This window comes from Netta rufina (assembly GCF_964035555.1).
Source record: "Netta rufina genome assembly, chromosome: 5".
NCBI lineage: Eukaryota > Metazoa > Chordata > Aves > Anseriformes > Anatidae > Netta > Netta rufina.
Window position 1 is genome coordinate 60,899,099 of NC_140128.1, and position 22,025 is coordinate 60,921,123.

Here is a 22,025-nt window from a genome sequence, read left to right on the forward strand (position 1 = left end):
TGAATCATAAATAAATATCAATCAACAAGCTGTGCCTTGTGCAATATTTGTGCTGTGTCTCTCCTTCCCTCTTCAGGTCATAGCTTCCGTTCTTCACGCTTTTGCACTGACAAGTCAGGAATATGAGCTATTGAATCACTACCACAAAAATGGAAATAAAAAGGGTGCTGAGGTAATGCAACACACAGAACCAGGAGATACGTATAGTAGGTAGACACTACAGTAGAAACACGGACTGTGTTACCAGATTGAATAAATGCCTTCCCATATGCCTTGTCCAGAAGAGATAGTCAGAGTCCAGCATAATGGACTTCAGTGAACGAAGTATAAAATGCCATCTTTATCAGCTTCGCAGACACAGCAATTACAGAAGCAGATACTACTCCACAAACATAAAGACTATCCAACACATAAAACCCTAAATTCTTGGATTAAATTATCCCTATCTGATCTAGATCTATAAACTGATACAAGGATGCTGCCCCTGAAAGAAGGTCCTCTCCTACCATAGGATTTCTAGTAGTAGTAGTAGTAGCAGAGATGGTGTTGACAGACTCTCAGGCACCTTGTTGACAGAAATAGTGTTTACTTGCTCAGAGACCTCCAGCTCAAAAAGTACTGGTCATCCCTGGAATTCACCGGGTGCAATGGTTCACCACAAATACTGCTACCCCCAGGTCTCATCCTGCCTGGCCCATTTCTTGTGTGCCCAAACCAGCTGTGGGGTCAGGAGACAGACACCAAGCAACACCCAGCAGTTAGGTGCAATGCTCTGTAGGATCTGATATCCCAGGAAACCTCGGGCACTTACTCTCTTGGCTCAGTCCAACCTGGCACAGGAGACCCCTAAAACCTCACAATCCAAGGAATTTGAGGAGCCAAAGGAACCAGCCTGACAATGAGCACCCACATCACCTGTGAAGCAGAGAGTTGATAAATGGGCATTGACATCTCTTACAGCTACGTCTACTCTTGCTCCCATTGGACGTTTTGCTGCTTTTTCCATTTTGAAGACTCTTTGGGACTGAGCTGCAGCTTCTCCACCTCCCCTATGTGCTCTGAGGCTACAACATGGAGATAGGCAACAGGTAGAGGCCAACCATGGCCATTTTCACAATGACCTCAGCATTTTGGAAGGTACTGTTAGAACTTAGCAATGTCAGGAGTAACATTATTATTATTATTTCCAGTGGAAATAATGAAGGAGGATGATCTTGGTTTTCATTTGAAATCAGGCACCGTGGCACCACTTGGCTGCTTAGAAAGCCACCAGACAGAGAGTGTAGGTAGCAACCCAACAGCAGCAAGATCTAACGAATGCTGTAATTTCACCTTATGTTGTGCTTCCATTTCAATTCTGTGTCGCAAACGGTTATGAATGGAATTAAGCTCATCTCCCTGAGAAGCAGACTGGGTTTTTTTCCTTCTTGTTTTTCTTCCCTGTGTTTATCCAAGCACCCAACAAAGAGCTCGATTCCAAAATAAAGCTTCGAGCAAAGGAAAACATGTTAGTGGCAGAAGTAACTGAGCTCACCATAGACTGTAAAAAACAGAATTGGAGGCCATGGTGGAGCATCTGTATTCACCTGCAGCCTGGTCCCCCTGTCTTTGGTCACAATGGGATCACTGTGTACTCAGAGAAGCATCTGCTGCTAGCTGGACATGATATGTCTAATGTGCTCACTTTAAAATAAAGCCGGAGTTTTGCTTTGAGAGAGTGTTATATTTTCTCTTGAACTCAACCCTGTGTTACCAGACTTCATCCATAATCCCCCTGGTACCAAAAAGTCACTTCACATTAGCTGAAAGCAGAGCTTTCTAGTTACGGATGCGCAAGGTCAAACTATTCTCAAAATCTTTCCTGGCAAGTTAAGACACAAAAATATTCACTGGAAAAATCGGTATAGTTCCACTGAAGAGAATGGCATGCTGTCAGCAGAGGATGTGGCTTATTCATTACAGACAGTACAACCTGAGAATGATTTTATTATCTTAACTATTTAATTAAACAATAGAACTACTCATGTTCTTATTACTGTCATCATAAGGAAAAGATTCATTTAATCACAGCATTCAACGGTAGGAAAAATAAACCTGGAGATCTAAGGGTTGTGTGTGGGGGCTTCCCAACGTCCCAACTTCATCTTTTTTCATTCCATCAGAATGGTTGAATGTCCGTCAGGATGCTGACGGACAGTCTGGGTTGCTCTGCCCTCACCTCAGCTGTGTTTGTGTGGTATACATGCCTCTGAGGGCAAATAAATCCATGGGCTACACCCCACAACTGGAAATATCCACTTGCTCATGCTTCCCCATGGACTGTGCAATGGTTGAGCAAGTTTATTATTATTCACCCCTCAAAACATTAGTCACACCTATGCAGAATGATGGCCACAAAAGGATGTTTCTGAGAATTTAAGGCTCTCTCAGGATGCTCTATTAGCAAAACCATGCCTGGCATTTTGATGTAGTTGTCTTTTTATGAACAGCTGATCAATCAAAATTTTCTGATTTTCTCGTTTTGCAAAAAGCTTTGCCTGTTCACATTGGGGAAGGCAGATTTCTGTCTTGCACTGTCAGCAAGGCAGCTGCAGGTGGTAGTGACTTTTAGAGCATCAGGATCGATTCTTCCAGATGCTGGCACCAAAGGCTTGCTCTGAGCAGGGGAGACCCTGTTCTGCACACACCTTTTCCCTCCCCAATTCACCATTCCACCAGTGAAACAACGATAGCACTGTACACGCGGGGAAGTCAGAGAGAATAAAAATGTATAAACACGATGCAAAGCTGCTCATATGAAAGCAATTAAGGAATTAAGGGTTGTCAAAGCGTGTGAGGAGTACTAAGTAATTATTTTATTTTTTGACAGACAGAAAAGCTGAGAATCATGCTATCCAAAACTATGTATGGGTGCGGGCAAAATCTGGAAAATAAAACATTCTTAATTCATTTGTATGTCTTTAAGGAAGATTTTATTTTGAAAATGCTGTGTGCTTTCTTTCACTACTTCTAAATTAAAGTTTTATTTTTCATTTTGGAATAGAAATTTCCTATCAAAAATAGAGAAGGAAAAAAAAAAAAGGTGCTTAAAGAAGTAACATAACCCAATAATAAAAAGCCCAGCTCTAGAGTAGATGACTGGGTTGGAACTAGATGAATTCTCTAAGAAATAGCCTAAAATGAATGCATTTAGGGAGAAGTTTGGGCTAAAAGCTTCTCTGTGGGTCTGTAGAGAGTGGGTTATGCCAGCTATGAGGCAGGTGAGCACTCAGGGAAGGACTTTGCAAGCAGAGACATTCCCAGGTGGGCCAAGCAATTTATGAGGAGCCAACGTGCAGGTTTGGCTGCCTTACACTGGAAGGAAAGGGAGAGAGAGAGCAATGGGTTTAAAGGCTGGAAATTACAGAAAGGAAAAGCAAGTGTAAAAATGTCTTTCACCATACTCATAAGGAAACATAGAGTAATTAATGTGCAAACTGACATTTGATGGATTTATAAACGTTCCTTCGGGACAAACACTTGAAAGTATTTGATCCGCACTGTGATATTCTTATTGGTTTTAATAAGTTTGGAATCCAGCCTCTCTTTCCCTCTCCCAAACCACACACATGCAAAAATTGGACCTCAGATGAGGACTTATCTAGTGCCACTCCCACAGCCACAGCTGCTGTGGTCACCAAGACACCGACTGCGTGGCCTCTTTTTTTGCTTAAACCAGCAGGAAACTAGTTTAGAGCACAATGGGATTTCAGTGAAAGGTGAAAACTGCCAAAGCCTTTAACTCATATAGCCCAAATTATCCTATGTGCTGGGGCTGATGTTAATGAGTTAAGATGCCGTGCTCTTGCTCAGGATGCTACTGCTTTTTAGAGGGGATGCAAGTCTCCAAGGGGGCTGTGCCACCTCTAGCAAATCTAGGCACATCTGACAATATTCTCTGTCTTTCTAAAAGTGAGAACTTACTGAGGTATAAGTCCATGATTTCTTGGTTCCCAGCAAGGGAACTGGCTCACCTAAACACAACTGGTTCTAATCAAGGCTAGCATTCAAATTAGGCCCCTGAATTTGCATGGTCTTATACCTGCAGCAGAGCTCCGTCAAAGTCAGGGAGCTTTTGGTGCGCTGAGGGCAAAAGCAACCCTTTGGGAATGTTTCTGGTACTTGCTATCAGAATGTGCACCTCGCACTCTTGATCTGTCTCAGATGTGTAGCCACATGAGATTTTACACATCCCTCAGTTAAACCTGAGTAAAATTTAGCACTCTGGGACATCCTGCAGAGCCATCCATTTGCCCATTTCTCCGTGGGTCTTGAAACCACAGAAATGGTGCTTCATTAAGGACAGCTCAAGTGTCATCTGAAATTCCTTCCCTGGGAGATGCTGTGAGTGTTACTTGGATTTTCAAGATGTAAAAAGATGTTTTGGCACTAGACTGGTCTTCCCACAGCCTCTTTGCTTGATCTTAACTTATAGGACAATTCCTCCCTTGCAAAAAAAAAAGTCATAATACAGCCCTATAGCATCCAGGTATGGTGTGAATTAATTTGTTAGCACTGACAAGGTATTCAAATGATAGATTAATTTTGTAACGAATCATAGTTACAGTATTTGATAATGTATAGAGCAACTGCTAGAGTTTCATTCAGCATGCAGTTCTCTTACCAGCTCACTCTACCAAATTTACTTCACCAAATTACTGAACATCCCTTATTTTTTTTTTACCATTTATAACATCCTTGTATACATTTCTCCAAATTTCCCAGCCGCACTTCTCAAAACCATGCATCGCATTTTGCCTTTTCCATTCAAGCCTGGTCATTCCTTCAAATTTTTGAGTCATGCGCAGTTTTGACAAAATGGCCACCTTTGAAGCCAAAATGTTCACATGTCCAAGGCAAGGTGCTGCAATGTGAAAGCCATCCTTGTGGGAGCATAGAGACTCATTTCTCTCAGAAATATTAATCCACAAAATGAAGCGCACTTGGGCTGCAGAATTAGCTCTATTTTAGTGTTAAATGTTCTGTCTTCCATCAGTAAGAATTGTACGTCTCACACTGGAGAGGTTTTCTGAATGATGAGCTTTCGGCCTTTATATTAGGTCTTTTTTTTTTTTTTTTTTTTTTTTTTTCCTAATAGGCTTTATATAACTCCTTTAACCGTCTAAGCACAGAGGTAGAAACTAGCTACAGTGCAACAGGATGTCCTGAAAATAAAATATTTTATCGAAAAAATGTCCTCCAGTTGAAAAATTCTTATCTATGTGAAAGGAGTTCACCTTCTTCCTTTTGTTCTGCTTCTTTAGTTAAAAAAAAATACAGTAAGTTAAGGGGAGATGGGCAATTATACAGTATGGTCTGCATTTCTTAGCAATACATTTGTAAAAAAGGTTGGAATGTCGCATTTCAATAAAATATTTAAATTGCTTACATAGCCTGCAAATGTCTGTTCTATGCAGCCTAGAGAAAACACTGCAACTCATTCTGCATTTCTCATCAGATATCAAACGTGGATTTGTGGCCTGAATAGATTAACTGGCAGCAATTGCCCTAAATATGGAGCTGTAGAAACCTGCTCACCGCTGCTCCAGAGCCAAGCTCTGCCCCTTCTCCCCAGCTCCTCTCCAGCAAGACGAGCCCCATGAGATGGAGCAGGGAACATCAGCACGGCCCTGCCCCTCGCATGGCACAGACCCTCATTTGAGAACCCATCCCTGTCCCAATCCTGGCAATAGCTTCTAGGAAACTACCTGCCTGTTGTGTCTGCTTTCCTGTCTGTACCTCATCCTGACAGTGCTGGGTTTTCACGTAGGAGGAGAAGTTGAGGACTTGGAGGGTTTTTTCCAGGTCTCACCCAGAGCACAAAATACTCCACAGGCAGACACTGGCACAGTTTAGGGTGGCCAAGGTGAGAGCCCTCAGAAAAGACTCTGCTCTCAGGGGATGGGTTATCAGCACCTCCCAGATTCAGGGCCCTCCAGGTGTTTGAGGTCACCACATTAATTCAGGATGCCCTGGAGACCGAGGCAGACACTTCACTGGTCCTAAAACCAGGCACCAAAAAATGGTCACAAGGAGTTTGGGTAAAAATCGTGGACTGAGTTGTGATATTTACAGGCTCCTGCATTTCAGCTGTGGACCTAAAAAGCTTTAAAGGAGGCTTCACCATGCACCAGGAGGCAGCTAAAGAACTGAACATCGTAAGGTAGAGCAGCTCAAGCTGCACACATGGCTTTGTTGCCTAAATACAGGTGTCCCGTGCCACCTGAGATGTCCCTGGTGTCCCAGCTGGCCTCCACAAGCCCTCTGCCAGACCCAGAGGTGCTGCATGGGGGCCTGGTGCCCCCCAGGCACCTTGGGTGGGCAGCCACATCCAGGAAAGGGAACCAGAGCTGGGGGTACACAGTGCATGGCTCAGGAGTGATGTAAAATACACCTAAAAGGCAATTCTGCTCCCAAGGGAAGAACCTCATCACAGCGCTTATCAGTGAGTGTGCACAAAAGGATGTTTTTTTTCTCAACGACCTGTCGGTATTGAATTTACCTGCACCATTGATATGAAAATAAACACGTCCAGGTATAAACTGGGTGTATCTGGTACAAGTTGCTGCTCTTTATAGAGAACATAGAGATGCACCAGCCTGTCACCAACCTCCCCTTACAGGGACAGCCTTCCTTCGGAGAGAAATTATCGGACAACCAGCCCCTGGCACTGCCGTCCCCGGACAGTAAAGCAAAATCTCCAGAACCTCCTGATGCCAGAAATCCCTTCACTAGCTCCTGGCTGAGTAGGCGAGGGGGAGATGCAGTGCGTGGGGGAGCAGAGATGAGAAGAAGGAGGTGGCAACGGGGCCGTCCCCGGGGACTCGCGTCCTCCCGTCCCATTAAGCCCGCGGGCAGATCAGCCGGGGCTGCGGGAGCAGGCAGCGGGGGGAGATGAAAGGCTCCTGGAAGGAATCAGGTGCAGAGGGTGGGCAGATGCTGCTAAAGAGCAAAGAGACGCGGCCAGGCTCATTTGTCTGGAAGGGAACCAGCAGGAACTTTCTTTTTATCTCCAATTGCGGATGTTAGGGCAGTTCCTAAAGGCCACAGCCACTTTGGACCCCACCGCTCCTGCACGGGGAGGGATGCTGCGGTGTGTTTCATCCCGCAGGTAGAAGCCCCCCATATGGGGTGGCTGCGGACCCGCTATCTCCCACGGGAACCCACCGGGCTCTGCCTCTCCCAGCCAAAACCCAACCAGGCACCGTCGTGTCCGTTTGTCCAACCGGTGGCTGAACACAGCCCCCTGCTTCTGGCCCTCTCCACCTGCTTGAGCCATGGCTGGATCCGGCCCTGCCCCAGCCCGAGGTTTGGCCACGCTCCACCTTGCCCGCCTGGGGCTTAGCAGGGCACCCCTCGGCCAGGCAGGGTGAGCAGGGCACGGCCCCCGTCTGTCTGTCTGTCTGTCTGCCCGGGGATTAGCCTGGTCCCACCTGGGATGCCCCCAGCTCTGCTCATCAGGATCGGCCTGGCTGCATGGGCAGCTGTCTGTCCGTCTGTCCGTCTGGCTGGCTGGGGGAGACGGATGGGCACTGCTCTGCCCTTCCTACCGCTATGTCTGTCCGTCTGTCTGTCTGTCTGGAGGAGACGGATGCCCTTCCTACCTCTCTGTCTGTCTGTCTGGGACAGATGGATGGGCACAGCAGTGCCATCCTATGCCCTATGCCCACCCCATCGCCACGTCCGTCTGTCTGTCTGGGAGGGCAGCCACCCACAGCCACTCCTGTCCACGAGGGGATGCTGGCCACAGTCCTGTCCGTCTGTCCGGCTGCAGGGCCTGGCACAGGTAGCCCCGGGCCCCCCCACACACTCCCCGGCAGCAATGCAAAGCTGCCCGAGGCCGAACAGGCAGGATGAGGCCCGGGGGCTGCTCGCATCGTGCTCCCAGCATCCCGGGAGGGCCAGCAGGCAGGGCACACACACACACAAAAATAAATAAATAAATAAATAAATAAATAAATAAATACACTTTTAGGTCTCTACAGCCGGGCTACACCCACCCCCCCCCCCCAAAAAAAAAAAAAAAAAAAAAAAGTGGAAAAAAGTGAAACAAATGTGCAACAAGGGGGAATTGATCATTGTTTCTTTCCTTTTTTTTTTTTTTCTTTTTCTTTTTTTTGGTAGAAACTGCGCTGCTGTGATTTAATTCTTGTATTTGCGGTTACCAAATGAACTTTCCTTCCGAGGGAGGGGACTTTGTGTAAGCGGGGAGCGGCGCGCACCGCCCCGCGCCCCCAGCCCCAGCCGCGGGCACGGCGCCGGGCTCCGGGTACCGGGCGGCCCCGGGCAGCCTCCGGCCCCCTCCTAGGGCGAGAAAAAGCAAAATATAAAATGAAATAAATAAAAAATAAATAAAAAGAAAGGAGGAAAAAGAAAAAAAATAAAAACACTTAACAGCCAGCGCTCGGCGTAAATACTCTTTAGGGGCACACCGAGCAAATGAAAGTTTAATATATTTTTTTTTTTCCGCCCCAAATTGGTGCCTGAAGGGCAGGTGTCGCTCCGGCTACCGGCCGCGTTTGGCAGCTTTCGGATCGTGCCGGGGGCCCCGAGCTGTCCCCGGGCTGGGGGGCACGGATTCGTTTGCAGACTGCGGCTTTAGCGCTGCCCCCGCTCCGCACCGCCGCGCTCCCGACCGTCCTGCGCTCGGCTGCTCCCAAAGTCCCCTCCGAGAGCAACTTCTTGGGGCCGTGCATCCCCCAAAAAGCACCGGGGAGGGGGGTAGAGGCCCGGCGGAGCGGGGGGGACGAGCCTCGCACCCCTCAGGTACGGGCGCTGGCGCTGACATTGATGTAACTACATTAGAGTTAATGGCAGCAGCCTGCTCCTCATTATTAATTGTCTTTGTGTTTGGATAAAGTATGTAATCTTCTCCTCAACCACACCATTAAAATAGGTTGCCTTTTCAATTAAGAACTGTCTTGAGCGCAGCAGTCAATTTTCCTAATGAAGATGCATTATATTTTCACTTTTTTTTTTTTTTTTTAATAATGGGAAAATCCCACGTTTTCATTAGGCGTGATTACGGAGAAAGTACAAGAGGGGGGTTTGTCTAAACTAAATGTGGCCCGTGTAGTGTATTAAATACCAGGCTTTTAAATAAATTGAAATTTCATACAGATAAGACGCGAGGTTGGGGTACAAATACGGTCAGATTCGCTTCCTTCAGATTAAAAAAATGCAGGGTCCATTCTTTCAAACGCACTTATCAGATAGAAAAATCATGATTAAAACAACTACAGGCGACTCTTAGCCGCAATTACTCGGGTAAACTTTTCGCTCAGCCTAGTTTGCCTACATTAAACCTGAGGATGATGCTTTAAAATAGACTTGCGCTTTCTGCTAATGTGCAGCTTTGGGGAACAAATAGCACAGTTTAATCATGCAGAAACACACGGGAGCCAGAATCGTCTCACAATTAATTTACCAAAATAAACCCGAAGCTGCCTGCATTGTTTAATATTTGGCTTCCACTCCCCTCCTACCCCTGGAGAAAAACAGCCCTAGTTCTTCAGTAAGGAGGAAGGTCTGGGGAGCTTTCAGGGAGTTGGGATTTTCCTTCCTTTCTCTCTGCGTTGGAAAATAAAATATTCCATAGCGTGAAGGCAAAGGGTTAAATTTTACATAATGGAAAACACTTAAAAAAAAAAAAGAAAAAAAAGAAAAAAAAAAAAGAAAGAAAGTAAAGAGAAAAGAAAAAAAAAAAAAGCTGAGAAAAAAAAAAAAAAAGTGTGCTATTTGTGAGGCTGACAGGCTGCAAGGGGACGGGGTCTGGATTTCCCCGCAGTGTTGTACTTGTGGGATCTTTGTTACCGGACACACAGCCACTCGCGGGCACACAAACCAGAGGAAAATACCATCACCGCCACGCAGTCCGGGAAGGGGGGAAATTAGCTGTAGGCTGCGGAGCTGGTTTTTTTTTAAAGTTTGCCATATAGAAACCCGCCCAGCAATGACTGCCTGCAAAGGAGAATGAAGTTAAGCACAGGAGTAATTTCTTATTCACATGGTAACAACAACAGTTGGTTTCTGATCTTTTGCGAGCTTTCTGCATTGGGGCTTTGTTTGGTTGGGGGGGCTGCTCTGGGGGTTTGGGGGGCATTTTCCTAATGAACATTTGTTTCTCCACCAGCCAGCGGCTAAAGAAGATCTGCAAAGAATGGCAAAGAAGATTTTCGATTAAAACCTTAGCCCATCTCCACGGATTACTTTATATCGATTCTTATATATATGGCTGCAATTGATGGGCTCTAATTAAAAATCCAAAGGGGGGAAAAAAGTTCTTTCTGGGGCTCAATAAAAGGAGCTTTTCATATACGGGAAATAAAGGTTGTAAAAGGTTACAAACGAAAGACTAGTTTAAAGCTTCTCTGCGGTTTTCTTTTCTTCTTTCTTACAAAACCCTTTTTCTGGCTCTTTCTCTCCCTGCCCCCCTCCCCCCGACCCCTTCATTTCTCCCAAGTTTGCCAACACGCGAGATATTGGACTGGAACCGTTATTTTAATATCTGGCTCGGGGAGCTATAATCTGATTGCTGTAGGAAGCTGCTCATCAAGGTAACTTCGTGGCCTGGAGAGGAAAAAAAAAAAAAAAAAAAAAAGATGCAAACTGGCAGAATTAGAGCCAGCTTGGGCGGCACACGGACACACAGCCGCACGGACAGACCCACGGCCCTGTTGCCACGCGTGTACCCCACGCACCCCCTGGCACAGCCACCCCAAAGACTTTTTTTCCCTTTTTTTTCATTTGTGTTGGTGGTTTATCTCTCTCTCTATATATATTTTTTTTGCGGGGGGGGGGAGGGATCTTCTCCCCACACACACACACACACAAGACCTTCCCCCAGGTGCTGACCTCCCTTTCCCCGCTCTCGGGCATCATTTTTGGGAGCTGCCTGGCCCCGAGAGGAGCTGCGCGAATCGCGGATCGCCCCCGATCGCCTCCGCCATCCCCTCCTCTCCTCCCCCGGGCCCTCCCCACTCAAATTATGAAACTTGGTTTCATCTAGGCGAAGATGCTGCCTTATTTTTTTTTATTATTTTTTTTTCCCCAGGAAAACAAACCCAAACACCCCCCTCCCCAGAGGAGGTGCCGGCTCTGCCATGCCTCTCCCAGGCGCTTGGAACAAGGGGGGGGGGTTAATTTTTCTTTTTAGCATTCCGGCATTTTTAAACGAATCCGACCCTTTTTCGAAGTGGCACGGCTTTGCCGGGGGCTCTGGCATTGCACCCCCAAAAGGGAAATTTGGGAGGGGGGGGGGGGAGTGTCGAAAGAGAGAGAGAGAGAAAAAAAAAAAAATCCCGCAATTGAATTGCAGATAAACTTCCAGGAAAGTACGGAATATTTTAACGAGACACAAATCCGATGAGGGGAAAAGCTGAAAAGTGCGTAGCATGCAGCGCTTTGCGGAGCCCATCGGAGATGCAAAGATGACAAATAATAAATCGGCTCGGTCTGGGGGGGTCGCTTTCCTTCCTCAACTTTTCGCCCAACCTGCACGAATGCCTCGGTTCCTTGTCAGCACACCCAACCGCAGCGCGATCAGCCGGGTGGGCAACACACACGGCAACAACAACAACAAAAAAAACCCTCGCAAAACGCTCGCGTTAGTAAAGAGGAGTTGGAAATTACACCGAAGGAAGGAGAAGGAGAGAGAGAGAGAAGGAGACGAGAGAAACACAGCTATGCAGAGAGAGAGAGAAAGGAATGGATCTGTAACCCGGTTGGCATCGGAAGTTGGAGAACTTACTGAGAAGCAGAAGTTAGAGTTTTCTTTTCATCCCAGAAGCAGACTTTGGTTCTCTGAGCACAAAGTTGTGAGAGTGCAAATCACACAGATCCACTCACTCCCCGTTAGCCCGGGCTAGTCTGGCTCTCTGGGACCGTACCTGCTCTGAAACGCTTTCCAAACGGACCAGAAGAGATTGGAAAGTTTTTTGGTTTTCTTTAAAAAAAATAAAAAAGAAAAAAAATCAAAATAATAATAATAATAATAAAAAGCCCCTAGATCCTACAGCTGCAACATTTTTTTTTTGTGTGTGCAACTTTTCCACGAGCTGCAGAAGGCTGGAGGCAGAGGCAGCTGCAAAGTGTGTGCAGGATTGCTCCAGGAAGAAGGTTCCCCCTTTTTCCCCCTCTCAGATCCAATCTTTGCGAGAGCCATTCCGACACATTGCTAAGCTAAAGGGAAATTCTCTTTGATAAAGCGGTGTTCCCAGCTTCTGGGTTTTAAAACCTAAATCTATATTCAAATCTGGCTGAAGGTGTGTTCTGGGATTTATGAAAGCCTCTTAAAGGGGTAAATTTACCAAACCGTGACAAAATCATCACAATCTTACTTTAGACATCTGAAGTGGATGAGAATTTTAAAGAGACCCTTGTTTATTTAAGTAACGCTGTCCAGCTCTGCCACTTGTTTTCTTGGCAGAGGGAATTAGCCCGGGCTGCTGGGGCCGGGGGGAGCCGGGGAAGGCCGGGGCTGTGCCGGTGCCCCCCGGCAGCAGCGGGTGGCGATGCCCGCTGCCCTCCCTGCGCTCCCGGCCACCTTCCCAGGCACCGGCAGCGATGCTTCTGCCTTGCTCAGCCCTCCTGGCGGCCTCAGCCCGGCTTCTTCCAGCCCCCGAGCACCCCTCTTTTTTCTTTTTTTCTTTTTTTCTTTTTTTTTTTCCTCGTCTGTTTCCCCCCCTCCACACACCCCCCACCCCCCCTTCCCTTTTATTTTTAATCGATTTCGAAAATACCCTCCTGGTCAGGATACACGGCAACGAATTATCTCCCTCATTCTTCCAAGGTGGATTAAGGTTATTAAATAATATGTGGGGGCGGGAGGCGATGGCAAAAAGGGGGGGGGTTGTGGGGGGGGGGGTGGGGAGGGTTGAATCGGGATATTTATTACTGTTGCTCTGCTACAGGAGAGGCTGAGGGGCCGTGCCGACATGCGGGGAGGTGAGAGGGAAGGATTTTCCCGGCGCGGATTTCTGCGCAAGTGTGGCAAGGGGGGGAACAAGGCGGGGGATTGCAATGGGGCAGGGGGCTGCAGCCGCCCCTCGCCACCCTCCCCCACCTGAAAATAAAAAAAAAAGAAAAAAAGAAAAAAAAGAAAAAGAAAAAAGAAAAACAAACCCAAAAGAAAACCAACAAACGAAAAGCCCCTAAAAAGTATCACGGCTCTGAGAAAAGGGGAAAAAAAAGACCCCAAGGAGTGTAGGCGCAGCGCAGAGGAGGGCAGGGGGAGCGGCATCGGGGGGGCTCGGGGGAGCTCGGGGGGACCGGGGAGGCCGGGGTCTTGCAGCCCCCAGCCGGGCCGCCCCCGGGCACCAACTTTCCGCGAAGTCTGGCAAAAAAAAAAGAAAAAAGAAAAAAAAAAAAAAAAAGCGTCCAAAGTGTGGGAGCGGCTTCGCCGGGCTGCGGCTGCTTTTGTGCGAGGGGTTTATTTTTGTTTGTTGGTTTGTTTGTTTGTTTTAATTTCCCCTCCTCTCTCCTCCCTCCTTCCCTTCGCCCCCCTCCTTCCTCCTCCTCCACTCTGGGAGGAAAAAAAAATAATAATAATAATACGGAAACAAAACCCCAAAACCCAGCAACCCAACCCCGAGCATCCCAAACCTGCTCCTGCAAAGCGCCAGCTCGGGCTGCACCGGCAGCGGTCGGTGGTTGCGCTAAGTCCAAGGACAACCACATTTGATTGCACACAGCCAGCCAGGCTCGGAGAGAGCCACAAAGAGGCGAATTAATTGCTATAACTTCATTAACATAGGTCACCCCGTTAAAACGAGGGAGCCGCTGCGTTTTCCCTTCTTGTCACAAGTGAGGAAAGAGCCGGGCTGACCGCTCCTTCCCCGAGCCTCCCCTGATCCTGCCTTGTCCCCAAGCTTCGTTTTCGGGTTTCTTTTACCCGGGAGAAGTTGGGCAGGGACGGGTGCTTGCGAGAGGCACGGCTCAGCTCGGCTCGGCAGCGGGGAGCCCCCCGGCCCCCCTCTGCTGCACCGAGTTTATTCCTCCGAAAATATTTCCACGTCCATATTTGCCAAGGCAAACGCAGCGCTGCTGCAGAAGTCTCGTCCTGCACCACCAGCCGTCTCTATATATCTTAAATACAGACTTAAAGACGTGAGGGTGCGGTAGGGCCTGGGGGGGCCGGAGCTGGGGCACCCCCTTACCCCACTCTGCCTACCCCTGGACAGGTTTCCCCTACAGCTTTCCCCTCTCCCAGCTCCTCTCCGCTCAGCCAAGGCTCCACGCCGCCCCCCCGCAATGTTTACTTATATATTTTAATATCTTTTGTTGTTATTATTACCCCCTCAACCCTCAGCTTTTTATCGTCCCCCCCCTCCTTCTTCTCGGTCCCCGGGCAATAGGCTAACGCGATCCGTGCTTAACGTCCATCACGTTAATTTGGACAATGACTTCATGCGCTGCGCTCCATAATGTATATTTTTAAACCGAGCAGGTTCTTTTAATGTATATTCTCGTGTCATTTTGGTGGCTGTTATTTCTCGCTTGATTGTCCCCCCGGTACAGCAGCGGCCTGTTTTTTCCTCCCCCTGTTGTGTGTTTTTATTATTTTCCCCCTGGCTTAGATGTGTCAATCACTCTCTCCCTGCCATTGGTTGGAGAGTTTGCGTCAAAAAGTTGCCAGAGAGGCGCTTTCTCAGCAAAGCTCCCCGAGAGAGGTAGAGACCTCAGCTCCAACGCACCCCGCCACTATTATTAAAAATAAAATCACTTGACCAGCTCCGGCACCGGCCAGCTCTGTATGTACCGAGCCCAGACCCCGAGCATCCCCGCATCCCTCTCCCGCACCGTCCCCTCCCCTTTCTCCCCCATTTATTCTTCTTTTTCAAACATTTTTTTTTTCCTCCCCCCCAGCCCCCCCCTTCCGATGTCGTGGGCATGTGCATGCGGCGAGCTCTCTAACCTCCCGCTTTGTGCTTTCTCTCCTAGCTCAGCCCGAGCCCTGAATTTGGCGAGGACCCGGCCGGCACCGCTCGCCCCTCGCCCCCCGCCCTGCCCGAGGCTCGCAGGTAAGTCGGACCCGCTCGCCTCTTCCCCCCGGGAGGGGAGGGGGGGGCAAGGCTCGGGGGGGGGCATTTTGCAGAAATACAGCGGGAGGGAGGGGAAAATTATTAGTGTTGTTATTTTTATTTTATTTTTTTTAACAGTGTGTGTGCGGGGGGAAGCGGCGTAGGGAGAGGGAGGCTGCCCGGGAGAGCTGTGGGGATGCTCCGGGGAGGCCGGGCCGAACCGGGCCGGGTGGAGGAAGGTTGCTCCGGTGGCAGGGGATGATGCAAAATGCAGAAGGGCCGAATTCGGGAGCGGAGGAGACGGTCCGGAGCTTCCCACGGCTCCCCTCTCCCCGTGGGCAGGCGGAGGTCGGGCTCGCTGCTCTGCGGGCAGCGTTTCCTCGCCGCGATTTCCTTGGGTGTTTTATTTTCCGCGGCCTGATCCTTTGGCCTTTCGTTATTCCCCGGCCCCGAGGTGAACTTGGAAAATTAGAAATAACCGGGGAGAAATTTCCCCCACTCCGGCTGCCGCCCTGGACACCCCCATCCGTGCGCTCAGGCACCAGCCGGGGAGAGAAACGGGCAGCGCATTTTGGGCCGGAGCTTCGGGCGGGTGAAACGGATTGAGAGAATCCAGCTCGGAGGAGGGCTGGAGGTGTTTCCCACCTTCCCGATTTTATTATTTTGACTATTATTGTTGTTATCGGCCGTGGGAACGCGTTTCCCCAAGGCAGCGCCGGGGCGCAAGGCGCTCTGCTCCGTGCCCCAGGCTCCATCCCCCGGCTCGCACCGCACTGACAAAGAGTCGGGAAAGTCCTTGTGCACCGGCACAAGTTTCCTTAGAGCTCAAAACCTCCTCCGCTTGCCGAGATTGATTTGGATTTCGGATCCCCCGAGAAGTTGAGCGGTGTTATTTATTTCTTTAAAAAGGGGAGAGAAAAAAAAAAAAAAGATGCAAATCTAGTAAAAGAATAAATAAAAATAATAAATTAAAGGCGGTTAAGAAGGCGATCGGGTGGCGGTGGGGAGGCAGAGATGGGTCAAAATGCTCGGCGGCCCCGGCAGACCCTTTCGTTTGGCCGCTCCGGAGCGGGGCCGGGGCCGCGGAGCTGCGCGCAGGAACCGGGGGCGAAGCGCGGAGCCGGGGGGGCCCTTCCCCGGCACCCCCTCAGCGGGGAAAAAAAAATCCGTGCTGGGAAACACCAACCCCAAATCCTCCCTTTGGGGGAAAATAATTACAAATCGGATAAAATAAATGTAAGAAACGCGGTGGAAACGAGCTCCTGGGGGGGAAAGGCGAAGCAAAAGAAATTCCCCGTCCTGTCTCAGCACCGTGCCCCCCTCTCCTCCCCGCCCGAGGATGGAGCCGTGGCTGCCCGGGCCTCATCCTGCCCTCCCGGCCGCGGCTCGCTGCCTTGCATTAATCAGCCCGGGCCATCAGCGGGGCTGGGGCCGGTGGCCCGTAATTAGGGAGCGTGTGCCGCCCGGATTATCTCGTTAGTTTATCAAGAAAACATTTATTATAATTAATTCTCGGACGGGGTAATTATTATTGAGCGAGGGCAGAGCAACTGGTAGCCGGGATCTTTGCGGAGCGAGGGGGGAGGAGGGGGAAAGGTGACAGATTGCGGAGCGGAGCCGTTGCTCCCCGCTTGCGCGGCCGCGGACGAGCGGCTCCGCGGGTGGCTCCTGGCCGTGCTCCGCCGCCTTTACGAGGACAGGAGGATTGAGGGGAAAGAGTGGGAACACTCGTTTTATTATTTTTTTGAAGTGTTTTTAATTTTAGGGGGGTTCGTTTGCTCGTTTTCCAATGCGCCCCGAAACCACTTTTGCTCGCCCGCGCAACCGGTGGCGACCAAATCGGCGGCTCCGGTGTGGGTGCGGAGCGGGGGTAACCCCCCGGCAAAGCGGATCCCCTTCGTGTCCCCCCCCCCCGGGCATGGTGTTAAAAGCGGGGCCCGGCTCCTTGCCCCCGTTAAGCGAGGCCGAGCCGCGCAAGATGCGCGCCCGCGGAGCCGCTCGGCACAGCCGGGGATGGCGATGGGGAAGGCGGCGGGGGTGCAGGTGGGGTGTTGCCGGAGCCCCCCGGCATCTCTCAGCCTTCCCGGAGCTACGGCTCCGCTCCCCTGGCCGCTCTTTACCGAAACATCGAGTTTTGGGGGTTTCGGGGCAAAAAAGTTGCGCTCGACTTCGTTTTTTTCCGACAGCCGCCGCGCGTGGAGAGAAAGGCGAGATTTGGCGAAAAAAAATATATTAAAAATCCACTTTTTCCGCGGGGACCAACCTTAACCCTTTCAGGAGCCAGGGGCTGGCCCCCGTCGGGTATTTTTGGTTCTGGGGGTCCCCCAAGTCCCACTGCGGAGCCCCCCCCGGGGGTGCCCGCAGCCGGGGGGAGCCGCTGGCCGCCCCCGAGCCGCTCGGCGAGGTGTTTGTTTAGCTCCAGCCCCGTCATCAAGAGTTTCTTGAAAGCCTAATAAATCTGTTACTTGCCTCCAAATCTAATTACCCGGAGTACTAATTAGGTGCAAATGGCCGGTGGAAATTACTGCAGGCGTGGACTGATGGCGGTAGAGCAGAAAAGTTTGGCTCTGCCCGAGCGGGCATTTGAGCTCTGAAATGCGGCATCGTCGGGGGGAAGGGCAGGGGGGGAGGCTTGAATGTTGCCCAAACCTGGGATAATTAAAGTCCTTGCAAGAGACTAGGGGAGAGATAGGTTTCTTGAATTGTTTCTTTGTTTCTCACCCTTGGGCTTTGTTATCTGCATTATTTATTTAGCCGAGGGGTTCTTTGTGTCTGCGAATGGCCCCAATCAAGTTTTGCTTGAGACAATTAGCTGGTGCCCGGCCGGGAATCCTATGCAAATGCCCCGGGCAGCCGTACAATGCGGGCAGTTGAAGGCATGGGGGGTTTTGTTCGGGCAGTAATTACTGGATGGGACGTGCCCCCCCCCCCCCCCCCCTTCCCCTGCCCTCCCCTCCCTCCCTGTCTTTTTGGGGAGGGATGCGTTTATCTGCTCAGTCTCTCCCGGCTCCCAAATCCGGCTGGGGGCCGGTTTAAGAGCTGGAGGATCGGCGGGGGAAGGCAGCGGGGATAAAAGCCGGGGGGCAGCCAGCTCCCTGACCCCCCCCCCTTCTCCCCTCCGCAGGCACCTGGCGGCCCCCCCCGGCCGACGGCACCCCCAGGCACCGCCCGGGGCAGGCAGGGCGCTCGGGCGGCTCCCCCTCGCCCGGATTTCGGCCAACTCTCCTCCCCGCTACAACTTTAGCATGATGTCTTATCTTAAGCAACCACCTTATGCAGTCAATGGCCTGAGTCTCACAACCTCGGGCATGGATTTGCTGCACCCGTCCGTCGGTTATCCCGGTAAGCCACGTTTTTTCTCCCCTCTCCCCCCGTTCCCCTTTTTGTCCCCTCTGCCCCGCGGATTTCCCCCAGCAGAAGCCGCCGGGGAGCGCGGTGCCGTGGGGTTCCCCTTTCTCCCTTCCTTTTTCACTTTTATTTTTTTTTTTTTTTCACCCTTTATAACCTTTCTATGGGGTTGCAAAACCGGGGCCACCCCGCTGCTGGAGGTGGGGGGCAGCCTCTTGCAGGGAGGGTTTGGGAGGAGGCGCCGGGATTGCCGCAAGGATGCGGCTGGGGGCTGGCTGCGGGTCACAGGGGAGAGCCGGCGGGGATCTTGGGGGGGTCCCTGGAGGGGTCCCCCGGGGGCTGAGCACACTGAGTGACAGCCAGGGCTCCCGGCTCCTTTCGCAGCCACCCCCCGAAAGCAGCGGCGGGAGCGCACCACCTTCACCCGGGCGCAGCTGGACGTGCTGGAGGCCCTTTTTGCCAAGACCCGCTACCCCGACATCTTCATGCGGGAGGAGGTGGCGTTGAAAATCAACCTGCCCGAGTCCAGAGTGCAGGTAGGAACAGGGGGGGGACCCTGTCTGCTTCCCCCCCCTTCAGTCTTCCCCCAGACCCCAGCCCACTGGGGTTGTTTTAGAGGATGGGGCCAGCCCCATCGGGCCCCTGAGGGATGCTCACATATGGGTGAGGGTGTTTGGGGTGGTCAGAGTGGTGATTTGCCCCCTCTGGGTTGCAGCCTGGCCTCCTCTTCCTCACTGAGCTCTGGGGATTGGTGCAGACCCCTCGGTCATCCTGGTTTGGGGGGGTATCCCCAACATCCCCATGCCCTGCACCTTGCTTTGGCCACATCCCAGCTGGTCTCGTAGGCACGTGTAGAGGCCACAAAGCATCCCTCCTTCCCCAACCCCCCCCCACATCCTTGCTGCTGGGCTGGGGTCCCCTTTTACACCAGTACGAACCAGGGGCTTCCTTTGCTTTTGGAGGGGTTTTGGAGAGGGGAGGCCTTGGGACACCTCTGCTGAGGCTGGGCTGTGCCTCCTCCTGGCAGCACCATCCTGGTGGTGCTGCTGTGGGGCAGGAGAAGGGTCCAAGGACCTGTGCTGCCCCCAGTACGGATCCAGGGCACCCTTCAGTAGGGGCAGGGAAGCTCCTGTGTTGCTCGTGCCCCTCACCTCTCTGCAAGGATGGCCCTGGTCACAGAGCTGCCTGGGGCTGTGTCCCTGCAGAACGTAGCCATGGGGACCAGGACCCCCCTCCCATGCTCGACCCCAGCCATTTCCCCACAGCACCTTGCTAGGAGAGGCTGAGGTGGGTTGGGGGCCACCCCTGTCCGGGGGTGGAGAGCAGAAAGCCTGTTTAGGGGTAAATGAGACATCTGCAACTGCCCCCAAACCCCTGCCTCTGTTCCCCTAATTGTTTCCCCCCTTTGCTCTATTGTTTCTAATCGAGGGCTTCAACAGGCCTTAAATGGTGATTTTGGGGGGTCACTGGCTGGCAAGCTGCAAAAAGGGAGTGTCCCCCTCTGCTTTCCCCAAAAGTGACTGTATTAAGCATTTTCGTTTGCCTGTTTGCCCTCGTTAGTATTAATGCTAACGATCTCGGGGAGGGGGAGCCTTGCAAAGCCCCGCTGGCCACGGAGCCATCCCCATCCCCAGCGCTGGCTCTCAGCCCTGGGATACCTGCGTGTCCCTAAGGCGAGGCTTTTCTCCATCCCTCCATCCTCCCCTCCCTTTCTCCCGGTCTCCAGGTGTGGTTCAAAAACCGCCGGGCCAAGTGCCGGCAGCAGCAGCAGCAGCAGCAGAACGGGGGCCAGAACAAGGTGCGGCCGGCCAAAAAGAAGAACTCCCCGGCCCGGGAAGTGAGCTCGGAGAGCGGGACCAGCGGGCAGTTCACGCCCCCCTCCAGCACCTCGGTCCCCACCATTTCCAGCAGCAGCGCCCCCGTGTCCATCTGGAGCCCGGCGTCCATCTCCCCGCTCTCCGACCCCCTGTCCACCTCTTCCTCCTGCATGCAGAGGTCCTACCCCATGACCTACACCCAGGCCTCAGGTTACAGCCAAGGATACGCTGGCTCGACCTCCTATTTCGGAGGGATGGACTGTGGATCTTATTTGACCCCTATGCACCACCAGCTGCCCGGACCGGGGGCCACCCTGAGTCCCATGGGTGCCAACGCGGTCACCAGCCACCTCAACCAGTCTCCGGCCTCCCTCTCCACCCAGGGCTACGGGGCCTCCAGTTTGGGCTTTAACTCGACCACCGATTGCTTGGATTATAAAGACCAAACCGCCTCCTGGAAGTTAAACTTCAATGCTGACTGCTTGGATTATAAAGACCAGACATCCTCATGGAAGTTCCAGGTTTTGTGAAGGCCCGCGGGGAACCTTTGTGACCGTACGAGAAACCGCGACGAGAACGAACACGCTGGGCCGAACGCTCCAGTTTTAGTCAGGTCTTGGTTAAATTAAAGAGAAAATAACTAAAACAGACAAACGGACAAACAAACGAACAAAAAACCGACGACAACAACAGCAACAAAAGAGGGACAGTGCTGGTGTGACCACGTTCAGACTCATCTCCTGCTCAGACGCTCTGGAAAAGGAATAACAAAGAGGAAAACGGAGGAGGAAGGCCTTAAACGGACAGATCATCTAGTGAGCAGAAAACAGACAGACCAATCTGTGTTCTTTATAGTTTTAGGCAAATTGTTGGGTTTCTTTGTTTGGAAGAGGTGGGAGATCGTTCCACCTATGGGCCAGTTAAAAAAAAAAAAAAAGTCTAGGTTTTTATTTCTTTTTGTGTGTGCGTGGAAAGATCCTTCACCCAGAGGTTTCCAATGTGTTAGCCAACCCTTGGTTAAAATATTCGGAATGGACAGCATCTCTTTCTCTTTTTCTCCCTCTTTCTCTCCCTCCCTCCCTCTTTCTTTCTCTCTCGAGCTCATTCAACTGTTTCATGCCCAACTTGCTCAAGTTGGCACCGAGAGAACTTGGTTCAGGGCTGTGTGGGTTGTGTGACTGATTGTCCTAGCTGCACTACTTTATTTAAAGAAAAAAAAAATAATGTTCATAAGGAGTCAATATGTAGTTTTTAAGAGACAATCAGTGTGTGTCTTATATAAATGGTACATCTGTGGTTTTTAATCTGTGCTAGACTTCAAAACTGTGATCTCCTGTATTGTATGCAACTACGAACTCCGCACCAGCGGGAGTTCTGCTGTGATTTAAATAGGTTATAATTATAAGTGAAATTCAGAGCAACTGAGTTACCTATTATCATCTTTTTAAAAATACAAAAAAAAATTATATTAGAAAAAAAAAAAAAAAACACAAAAAAAAAATACATGATCGCCTTTCACCAGAGGTGAACTGCACTGAAACTTTTTACAACAAACTGTCTTTGAATGAAAGAGAAAAGACCGAAAAAAAAAAAACACCCAAGGACATTAAGCTCCTCTGGAGTTCACTTACCGCCGGCCACGCTGGCGGTAGCCATCAAATCAAACAGGACTTCGGGCAGTTGCTCTGACCTGGATGAATTTAAACCGAGAAATTCATTGTCGTTTATGCTTGCAGATGTTAACTGAGAAAAAAAAAAAAAAAGATATATATGCATAAACCTTTTTTTCCTGGATTTGGCA

The 22,025-nt window shown here is 50.7% G+C and overlaps 1 protein-coding gene across 2 annotated transcripts; it reads left to right on the forward strand.

Moving 5' to 3' along the window:
- Window positions 1-18,304: 18,304 nt before the first annotated feature.
- OTX2 (orthodenticle homeobox 2) lies at window positions 18,305-20,754 on the forward strand (the record flags this gene model as incomplete). Of its 2 annotated transcripts, none has more annotated exons than XM_084288306.1 (3): window positions 18,305-18,410; window positions 18,771-18,943; window positions 20,134-20,754. In XM_084288306.1, 3 exons carry the CDS (start codon window positions 18,305-18,307, stop codon window positions 20,752-20,754), a joined length of 900 nt encoding a protein of 299 aa, XP_084144432.1. The 2 variants fall into 2 exon arrangements, with proteins under 2 accessions (XP_084144432.1, XP_084144433.1); XM_084288307.1 differs by having other exon boundaries at window positions 18,305-18,401; window positions 18,792-18,943.
- Between the last annotated feature and the right edge of the window lie 1,271 nt (window positions 20,755-22,025).